Source organism: Sycon ciliatum, chromosome 3 (genome assembly GCF_964019385.1).
Source record: "Sycon ciliatum chromosome 3, ocSycCili1.1, whole genome shotgun sequence".
Taxonomy (NCBI): domain Eukaryota; kingdom Metazoa; phylum Porifera; class Calcarea; order Leucosolenida; family Sycettidae; genus Sycon; species Sycon ciliatum.
Window position 1 is genome coordinate 33,523,933 of NC_088645.1, and position 11,356 is coordinate 33,535,288.

Consider the following 11,356-nt stretch of genomic DNA (forward strand, 5'->3'; position numbering starts at 1 on the left):
CCCCCCCCCAAGCCCATACTCATACATATACCGGTACATGTACATGGATTATTGATTTTTTACATGGAAAGGGTACTTTCAACCCTCTAATGATAATAATGATACATGTAATAACAGGTGGGCATATCATGAATATTATGTACATCTACATCTACATGTATGTAATGAATTACTAATGATACCATACTGCAGCCCTAACTATGAAGGATCAATATTCTGTATGTACAGGGAAATTCCGTCCAATTACATGGGATCTGCAACATCATTGGATGACTCCGTAACACCTACGGAAGTCATTCATTTCAGAACTTTCCAAAGAATCTGCTGCGGTGCTCATTCTTGCTGACAAACTCATTGGAAACAGCAACAAGATCCAGCTGGTCTACTAGCTCCTTGTAGATCGACATCACCATGGTGTAGTTCAATCGATCTTGCCGCATAGTACTCCTCAAGTACGTCTTGATGCGACGCATTGTTGAGAAGGAACGCTCACTCACTGCATTTGTAGCAGGCATAACGAGTAGTAGCTGGACAACACAGACAACTTCACTGTAGAACTTCCGAGCATCTGCCGACAAACTGCGTAAGTAATGGATGCAGTCCTTCAGGCTTGTACCTTCCGATGAGATGCTTGCAAAGTGACTTGCCAGGGCCTTGAGCTGAACTGTAAGAGCACCTGCATCCAGCTCGTGGTAGAGACCTGTCACTTGCTGCATTGCTGCTGTGTGGTCGTCATCACGTAGAGCTTGAAGCAGTAGCTCTTCGAGGTTGCGGTACATTGCATACCCCGGCTGATCAAACCTCTCCTGAATACTGGACACAGCAAGATCCAGAGCCTCAAAGTACGCCACACGATATAGATCTTCAGCACGCTCAGGATGTGTACCTGCAGCTTGGCCATCCTCAAACCTTCGGGGCACCTTCCGTCGACGGGGAAGTACAGGCTCATCAACATCCAGCTTTCCCTGCAGTGCAGTAACGAGAGCATAGAAGCTGGACCACGATTGATCAGACCTCATGTCTTGCAAGGTCTTCACAGTTAAAGACGCCACATGCTGAGCTTCTGCTGCTGACATTGACGTGGCTTGAAGTGAACTAACTTGCTATCAGGTCCAGTACTTCGTGGATGCGTACTCCAACAGCCCACAAACTTGTGCTAAGTTGTAGTGATTACATAGGAGGCGGAGGTGAGCGCAACCGAGATAATCACGAGCTGAAAGTCTCAGCTATGAAGGAGGTTGGCGGATGTACATGATTGTCGATAACAATCCTGGCGAGACAATACACCTTCAAACTAATATTCAAGGACGCATAGTACCATACCACAAAGGTTTTGTGGCTCTGAAGATTCAAAGATTTAATCGGAGAGAAAGCTAAGCGAACATGAACGAAGCAAAGTGGAACACCTCACAGTATTGTTCTTGGACTATGAGACTGATTTAGATGAACAATAAGCAACAAAAACAAGCACCATTCTCAAACGACGATCGTTCCGACGCGTATACTTTTAAGCTTATTTTCCGTTGTTTGGTTGTTTTTGTCCATGCATGCAGCAACGTTATCAACTCAGTCCTTCTTTGAACACGTCCTACATCAGTGCTGCGAAAACCCTCTACATCTCCATTTCCGTAGTTGGTGTGGACACAAACCTTCTGTGGGATATCTGCTGGTTTTCTCCTAGAGATTTTTGTGGCAAAGGTCTTCTTTCAAGTACATCCCGATTCCAAATCCACCTACACCGATCTCAATTACTTGTCCAACTATCGAGCTTAGCATTAACGCTACATGAAACGTCGGGTCATGCCATTCATTGGAACAAGGCCGGGTTATTGCTCCATCGCCAGGAGCTCACCGCAGATAACGTTACTGCCTGGCTACCGGCTGAAATGAAGTCTGTTCTTGGTGGGACACTAGAAAATGTGACGAAATTGCTACACGAACGTTTCGACTCGCATGAACGGTTCCAGCAAGCGCTTTTAGATAGGCTGGAGCAAGATGTTCAAAAGCTGCTACCTCACTTGCATTTGGCCTACCGCTGCAGCAGACTTATCGAGCTTGCACACTGCTTTCATAGCGCTGTAGCCAGAGACCCAACAATGTACTCAACAATGGTACGGGATACGAGTTACGGAACTTTCTTTCCGCACCCATTGTGCACATGTACCTGGACCCATCACCACGACCTCCATTGGAAAAGTGTCTATGAATTCAGGTTTACTCCAGAGCATGACATACATGTACTTGGGACCAGGAGCTGGATTATCGTGACCGCTCAACTTTTACAAGATCATTCAGTTATGAAGCTCCTGATCACGGGAGATCTTCGATCCTCCCAGATGAACGATTACTTCGAAGCTGTCACTGAGTACAACAAAATCTGGAAGGATTTGCCGGTTTCCACTCGCCCCAGTCTTGCAGTTATACACAATGAGTTGGGACTGTTTCTACTGTCATCAACATCAGCTTCGGACTCTAGGAAGGAATATACGAAAATGGAATTGGTGAACGCCATGGTAATGTTTGGCAAGAATCTTGCTGACGGAGCCACCAGCAAATGCGACCAGACTGACCAACATGTCACGGCCAACGAGGGTAGCCCTCCAAGAAGCAGCAAGGGACGCCACGAGGAGGAAGAGAATGACTTGGATGAAGAAGACTAGGAATCTACCACAGCTGGTGATGGTGCTGCGCATGGTGAGGATTGTGACGGTAATTACGACGACGACCAAAACCAGGATGTAGGATGAAAGAATTCGGCGATACACAAGCAGACATTAATTATTTTGTTGTTCAATATGAAGTGGTGTACAGTCTATGCGGACTCGTAGTTTAGTGTTCTACAGCAAGCGAGCAATTTGAGAAAGCTGCAACTCAAGATAAGTGTTCGAGGCCAGGGATACATTCACATAGGCAGTCCTGGCCCTGGCTTTTATGTATGTGTACAGATAGGAAATGTTACTGCACACACACACACACAGTTCCAAGTACGTCACACTTGCTGAAACGTTGTATAATTAGATGTTATTGACAAATAGTAGTATCCCTCGCTGTTGTCCTCAAGTAGAATTTGTTCTTTTGCGCTAATATTGGCCAGTGGCCACCTTGCGAATTTGATGATTGTGTTACCGACTACCACTGCATACTCTATAATTTTCACACGTACGCTATTATACAATAGTACACTGTGATATGTTCTCTATGCGAGGGCCCAGGTTGTTTGTCTAGCTGTTGGCTACGGCTGATTCCCTATTCTTAGGTGCGGAGAATAACCCTCAATAAAGTCACCTTCGGTGAACTCCAATTTCACTTCAATGTACCAGTGCACATAACAGCATTCTGTCTGTACTTGTTCAAGTGATCCCAGGAAATTGGTGTAGGGTGTGCATTATGTAGCTGCCTATGCCCACCACGATCAGCAGCTCCAGCAGCTACAACTAAATAGTGAGAATCGTATGATTTTTTAGCCCAGTCCTTGACATTTTGTGAACCAATATATGACGGTCGCGGCCGCAGGGTCTTGCTCCAGGCACCATTCCACCCAAGATATACTAATTATATTGTTAGAATGGGCCAAAACATTTTTGACTTCCGGATGAACGCATTTATTTGTGCAATGGTTGTACAGTTGTAACAGGAAGCCGAGTGGAGGCGCGGTGCAATCAACACGACTTAGCTTTAATTCTTCTTCTCTCAGGTAAACACCTTGGATATAATATAAGTAAAAGAAGAAGCGGCAAATAAATAACTTTCTCTCCGCTGCACACCTTGAGGTTGAATACTTTTTTCTTCTCAGCTTTGTCGTTGCTATAAAATCTCATCAAATCAGAAATGCGCAGCAGCTTTTATGCAACAGACGCCGTACGCTTACATACGGAGATACACTAAATATACATCAGGTAAAGTTTCGTATTACAAGTATTTTCATATTACTTCCGTATTAACCAGGCAGGGATACTACACCCTCCTTTCCTACAGATTATCACGCCCTCGTGATTTTCAAAAATTAGCGAAGAGTTATGAATACAACGTCAACCGGAAGATGGCAAATTATATCGGAAATGATAACGTTTAGAGTAGACAGAAGAAATGAACTGATAACAAAACATAGAAGTAAAAGCACACCAGGTTCACACGGTCTCTCGGGGTCAAAAGGGAAAGAATGGTCCTCCAAACAGGACGTGAAAGACAGCCAAATTTCTGCACATCGGGGGCTCAAACTGCCAGAAAATTCACAATTTCAAAAAAAATGCACTGCGTCGTGGGAACTTACTCCGGTACACACCTGGAGTGTATAAGGGGATTCTCACACACTTCTCTCACAAGGTTAGTTATGTAAACGTGGCTCAACATGATCAGACGCCTACCAAACTAAACTTGATTCACACACTCGCATAAAGAAAGACTGAAGAGAACAGGGAGACTGAAGGAAGACAGGAAAGAAAATGCCATAGCTGGAATCAGCGTAAGTAACCACCACGGCGGTTGGAGCTACGGCGGAGGACGAACCAGGTTTTATCTTCATCTTGGTTGAGCCGGTCACTCAGAGCCGCCAGCTCGGCGTCAGACAAATCCCCCCCCCCCCCCTCCTCGTCTTGAATCGTGGTCTTCACATTGTCGATAGCATGGCTTGGCGCGACGTAAAGAGTGATGGTCTGAAAATCTGCATTCCACCACGGAAACGAAGTACCAAGTGAAGAGTGGACTCCTGCTGAATGTTGTAGTCACTCAGTGCTCGGCTGGCTGCCAACTGCGTGCCAGCGAAAACCAAACGCTGCTGGTCTTGGGGGATACCCTCCTTGTCTTGGTCAGCAGCCTGCCTGCTGTCGTCCTCCTCAGCTTCGCCATCACCACCGGTAGTATACTACGTAAGAAGCTGGGAGTGGTAAAATACAGGTATTCTACGACTCCTTGGTATGTAGATCATCGAGGGTGCTGCCCGTTCACATCTGTAACAATCTAGAACAGGATCGAACAGCTGGTGCACATGGAGGAGCCTCATGCGAACTAAATGGTACTCCAGGAACAGAGCACATTTCTGTGAAACGTTTGCCAAACTTGGGGAATTCTTCAAAATGTGTACATGTCAACTTGGTCACTTTGTTTGGTAGAACGAGTCCAACCCAAAAGCGTACGCACGTATGCACGTGATCACTTGGGTCCACATTCCACAATCGATGTTCCAGCCGGGTTTCAATGTGAAAAGGTGAAACTGCTCGCTCTGCTCTGGCCTGGAGGCAGGAGCAAGCAGAACATTGTTCAGTTTCTGGCCGACCCAGTCTCAACCAAACGGACTGTTCTGGCGAATCCTGTTCTATGTTGTGCCAAGCAAACGCGGCCTAAGCCAAGGCCCCCTTTAGACTAGGTACAAAACAGTCTATAAGTATAAGTCACATTTACATAGAAGTTTCCAAGGCAACGGCAAGAACCTGGCGGGAAGCCTAAAAATCAGCCCTATCCTTTCAGGCAGGGTGCGAACCCCTGTACAAGGCAGACTCCCTGCATTTATCGTACTTTCACCAGGCAGTCGGACAAACTTTGTACCCGGGTACGACTGTCCTCTGCTTTCATGCATCCCATGCCCATTGCGCAATTGCGTAGGGTAAAAGGTTGCCTGTATATTGCATGTAAAATGTGTAGTCTGAATGCAGGCTTGGAAAAGTGTTGCCTTTTAGGTTTTATGTGATTTTGTACTGGATGTTCTATGTACGTAGTTATTCCTGTATACGATGTACCGGTATGACTGATCGCATCGATATTGTATTCAAAATGGCTGCTCCACAACGAGTCCACTTATACTAAGGATTAGTGGTGCTGTCAGTAGGGAAGTTTAGTCCCACGTAGTCGGTGTGCACTTTGGGTGTGTTTACCACGTCATCACTCAAAAAACCCACTTGATACTCAGTGACCCGCGTACAGCCGTTTTCTGATTCACAACATACCGCGTATGGAGGCTCACCCAGTACCCGCAGCACCTGTTGAAAATCAGAATGCAACGCATTGTGCAAGCTGTGAGCGTGCTCAGTTGAAGAAGTTTTCGATGAACGAAATCAAAATATTCAATGAGCCACGAAGCCTCAGTTTTGACTCAGTTTGGACCTTTCGCTATATGCTTTTGTTTGTTCCGTGTGACTCAAAACAACATTGCGAACGTGGGTCCATTGCATGAACTTTAAGTGTATCACCCACGTTCCCGTTTCCGTTACGTGGGACTAAACCTCCCTATTATACTTCGCACGCGTATTAGTCCAAAGTACAAGTATGTGTATTACATCACAATCATAATACACACGCACGAACTGGCACAGTACCGACACATTGCTGCTTGGCAGCATACTGTTTCGGACTAGTAGGCCTCATCAGTGTAACAACGGGATCACGAACATGTTGAGCAGAACAAGAAGCCATGTCGACAACTAAATTGTACATACATCTAAGTAACCGGCGTAGTGCTTTCACGTCCCACAGCTACAACGCTAACATCGAGTAGTCTCCTACCGCTACAACTAAGGTATAAGTCAGAGCTCTCAAAACTTACAAACAGCCAGTTTACTCTGCAGATCTGTCGCTGAGTTCAGTTTTCTTCCTCGAAGACATTGTTTATCTGAAAGAGAACATGGCGACGGAACCAGTCGAGAACGAACTGGATTGCGTTCTAGAGGATATATGGATTGATGTTCTGTTACCTATGCTGTCAATTCGCGACATCTTTCAGCTCTGTGCAGTAAACGGGCGCATCCGAGATCTGTTGCTGAAGGAGTGCATATTTAGACGTCTATGTCAGGTGAGTAGTAATGTGCAGAGTTCATGCGTTTGTGTGTTCGGAAAAGCTTGGTTTCATTTATTTGAATCAGTATCTTCTAAGGCGTACCGATTTTATTACTTTGTGTATATACGTGTAATTCGATGGACTACAAGCGATACCACACGAGTGTATGCATTTACATGATAAGATCCTCACTCATTTGAGCAAATTCTCTGGCCCATAGAAACAGTAATCTCATGATGAGAATTAGCACTCAATTTTTGCTTCAATAGCACTGAATTAAGGTGGCTGGGCGGTACAACCTTTTAGGGGTAACTTTGACAACAATTTGACATACTTTTTGAGTTTCCCAGCAAAGTGGAGATGAAATTTGAAAACGTTTTATGAAAGGTCCGTGGTTATTTTTCCACGGATCTTTTATAAAACGTTTCCAAATTTTGTTCAAAAGTACAACTAAGATAGAGAAAAATATTTTCAAATTTCATCTCCACTTGACGATTAACTCAAAAACGCAGTCAAATATTTCCCGAAAATGTTGTACAGCCCCAGCCACCTTCCCTAACATTTCTAGTGATGCTAACTTAGCACTCCATGTCAAGGTTAACAAACACCTCGCTAACTCCAGACCTCAGCGTAAGTCAGTGTCGCTCAGTCAGCAGGAAAAACGCGAGCTGCCACGTAGGCCCGCGTCACAAAATTCCCAATGATATCTTGGCTGTCAATATTGTACATAATTTATGAAGTTTATAGTAAAGATGCTAACCATGTGAAGAAAAGGTTGGTGTGACTTCGGCGACATTTGGGGAATTGTGGGTTGCTCCCTACATAGGAGTTCACGGCTTTACAGCCGACTTGAATTCTCACTTGACTGACTCACGACTGCCATCCATAGCACACGAAAAGTCCATCGAACCGTCCACTCGCAAACATGCAATAAAGCGGTGCTCGATACGCACTGCCCTTATTCATGGCTCACGGATGACGGGTTTACGTTGCTCTAGTTAAAAATAGATAATAATAAAATAGTATTTACTATTTAATAGTAAATACTATTAGAGGTATCGTTACAACGTTTCCGTCTTTATGACCATCATCAGGAATGAAGTGTACATGGCAAGAACAGCAGTATAAAAGAGGGAGGCAAGCAAACAAAGCGCGGTACATCGTGACAGCGCTCGTAGAGGAGTGCAAAGCATGTCATGGCGGGTGTGCATTGCTACATGTACATGATAACACGAGCACAAACGGCGAGGAAAGTAGATACTGCGCTACAGTAGTGATACAAGCACAGTTCCAGTCTCTCACCACCAGTGAGGTGTGTAGAGCCCAGCGCCACTCGCAGTAAATAACAGCTGTATTCAATGCTGTAAAGCGCACCGGTGAGTAAAACAACATCCCATGCATGATGCTAAAGGTAGCTGAGCAAGAAAGATGATTGTAGACTATGGTAGAATATGGAAGAGCATACTCGGAGAGGCCATCAACATCAGGGAGCGGACCCCGGAAATCAACAACAACAGTGGCTGGGACCTGCTATAACACCACCTGGGCGGCTTTATTGGCTTCTAGCATGCGTTCTGGGTGATACACTCGGCACATGTGTGTGGACAATGCATGCCTTCACGTACCTTGGCTACCGGCTTTTATGGAGTATGCTCTTCCACATTCTACCATGGTATAATCATCTTTCTTGAACAGCAGCTACCTTTAGCATCATGCATGGGATGTTGTTGTACTCACCTGTGCGCTTTGCCGGTGTCATATAGTAGAATGACCCCCGTAGTGGAAGGCCCCCCGGTCATTGTACTATATAGTAGATTGACCTTGGGGTCACTCTATTATAGTACAACGACCCCCTCGGCCGCTATTTTAGTAGAGGTCCGTGAACTCCTGAACTCTTGCTAGTACTACACCATATACGTATAGACGTGTAGATCGACCCCGAGGTCATACTCTTTCTCTCTGACAGATGCACACATTGGTTAAAATTTAATCAAACCTGGGGATTGTCATTCTCCTCTTTCAAGGATCAGAAACAAAACTCTTATTGGTTTCGCTCCCATGTCATTGGGCAACTCTGCACGTTTGGTTCATGCGAAGTAAAATAAAAACCAACCAACCAACCAACCAAACTCGCTCAAAGTGCTCGGGGTGTACGTGTGTTGGGAATTATTGAGCACTCTCTTGGACAGCCTGGAACCTCTCTGTTTTAATATCAATGCACCTATCACACACACAATAATCCAAAAGGAGCAAGGAGCACACAGAAAACGCAAAGGAACACTGAACTTGCAAACTTTCTTCCAACTCCAAAACAAAAACAATCCAACACAAGGTGGGATGTTCATGTCTCCTAAAGAGGAAAAGTGCCCGACCTATGTACAAATGTTGTGGACTTTTCACCACATATTCCCACAATCAAGAGTACATAACCCCGGACTCTTGCCACAATCCATAATGTCCACGTGGAATCTGTGGTGTAAACTCCATCCCTTTCTACCTGCACGTGCGAAACGACAAGTCTGGTGGACTCTGTAGTAGAATGACAGGGTTTTTGTTGGTTTTTTTGGTTTCCCGTTCTCGGGGCCTTCTATTCGGTACTCTTTGTAGTTGTACTTCTGTACTGTTGAGCTATCCGAATTTAAATAAACATTAAAAAAAAGGGGGGCAATCTACTATATAGTAGAACGACCCCCGGTCATTGTACTATAATAGATTGCCCCCGGGGTCACTCTACTATATAGTACAATGCCCGGAGGTCCATCTGCTGGGGGGTCATTCTACTATCGTACACCGGCATTGAATACAGCTGTTATTTACTGCGAGTGGCGCGGGGCTCTACACACCTCACTGGTGGTGTGAGACTGGAACTGTGCTTGTATCACTGCTGTAGCGCAGTATCTACTTTCAATGCCGTTTGTGCTTGTGTTGTCATGTACATGACGTGGCAATGCACACCCGACATGACGTGCTTTGCACTCCTCTACGCGTGCTGTCACTATCTACCGCGCTTTGCCTACTTGCCTCTCTATTAATTTTTATACTGCTGTTCTTTCCATGTACACTTCATTCCTGATGATGGTCATAAAGACCAAAACGTTGTAACGATACCTCTAATGGATTTGTGTGAAATGCAGTGCTCTCTTTCTTGAGTGTAGGCAGGTTGCCTGCAAACGATTCAAGTATAATGAAGCTGCGCGAAGCGTCCTTCAAAATTTTGAGTAAATACTAACCAATGTTAAAAGAAAGAGTCTGCTCCGAACGTTGGAGCTCGCGCTTCCTGCAGACTGACATGACAGTTGACTGACTCACGACTACGTCTGGAGCACAAGAGAAGCCCGTCGAACCTTCCATTGACAAACCTGCGAGAAAGCACCATTCCCTGCGCAATATACAGTGTTTCGGGGAATTCAGCCCCATTTGTGGAGCTGGAGTAGGCTAATGAAATTGCTGCTCCGAGAGCACTGCTTTATGTAGTGTTCTCCAAGCTAAAACATCACTAGCGATACCAACTTACAGTGACGCTCCGCTTCCAGCGTAATAAACACGTCGTGAGCAGCGTGAGGCAGTGTCACACATGGAGTTGTGAGAACTGACGTTTAGGGGCATTTACCATACGCAACGCTGTCCCCTCCGACCATTTAGTCGCATTCGCGCGCTAGGGACAACAGTACGATGGTTGCGATGTCGGAGGTGATTAGTGAAGAAAGCTTTCTTCGGAACGTGCAAAACCATAACTAAAAATTGGCCCTGGCGCCCATGAGATCTTTTACTTTTGTTTGAGTTTGACTCAACACGGCTATTAGGTGCACTTGGTTTGCGGAAACATAGTTTTCTGCGCGTGAACCATAAATTCCGTGAAAAAAAGTGAGTAAAAAATGTTCCAAAAGTATCCAGAGTCTCAGAACACAGAATTTTGTGTCTTTTTTCACAAAATTGTCAAAGGGGAGGACAAAGGATCCTCTTCTCAGCCCGCTCCGTCCTTTGGTCGTACCAGTTACCATGCCCTTCGTGTGGCAGGGTTTCCGCCAGAGTGTAGAGAGTATCGACCTCCCTGCACCATACGGAAACATGACGACATAAGCTCTCCTGTACGAATTCCCTCTCACCAATGGCCCCACCAAGATAGCGAACACCACTGGTCAGCACACGTATACCCGTAGAGTCGAACAGCTCTTGGGCTTCAGACTCCAGGGTGGGTTTCATCAGCAGAACTGTCTTAGCTGCATTAGGGTAATAGCCATTATCATCATTATCACTACGTTCAAACAACTACTCAACCACGCATAGTACCGTAACACAGAAGTGGTGTGGCTCTGAAGATTCAAAGATCAATTGGAGGGAGAGCTAAGTGAACAAGAACGTTGCAAAGTCGAACACTTCCCAGCACTGTTTTTCGACAATGAGAATTTAGATGGAAAATAAACAGCAGTAAAAAGTAGCATTTTCACACGACGATTGTTTCGACACATATACTTATATGGACGGCATATCAGCTTGGCTCTCCACCCGAATCTAATCTTAAGCAGGTAGCAGCCTACCCATTAATTTCATATAGCATCCAATTGACCGTAACTTTGGTGTCTCTCAATG

At 45.3% G+C, this 11,356-nt stretch overlaps 1 protein-coding gene across 1 annotated transcript; it reads right to left on the reverse strand.

Annotated features, from left to right (window-relative positions):
• Nucleotides 1–302: 302 nt before the first annotated feature.
• Nucleotides 303–1,076, reverse strand: LOC135813016 (uncharacterized). Its single transcript, XM_065326235.1, has one exon. It carries the CDS (start codon nucleotides 1,074–1,076, stop codon nucleotides 303–305), a length of 774 nt encoding a protein of 257 aa, XP_065182307.1.
• Between the last annotated feature and the right edge of the window lie 10,280 nt (nucleotides 1,077–11,356).

What these genes read in the sequence shown, in the direction of transcription:
- LOC135813016 (XM_065326235.1), bottom strand. Translation starts at nt 1,076, where the DNA reads ATGTCAGCAGCAGAAGCTCAGCATGTGGCGTCTTTAACTGTGAAGACC.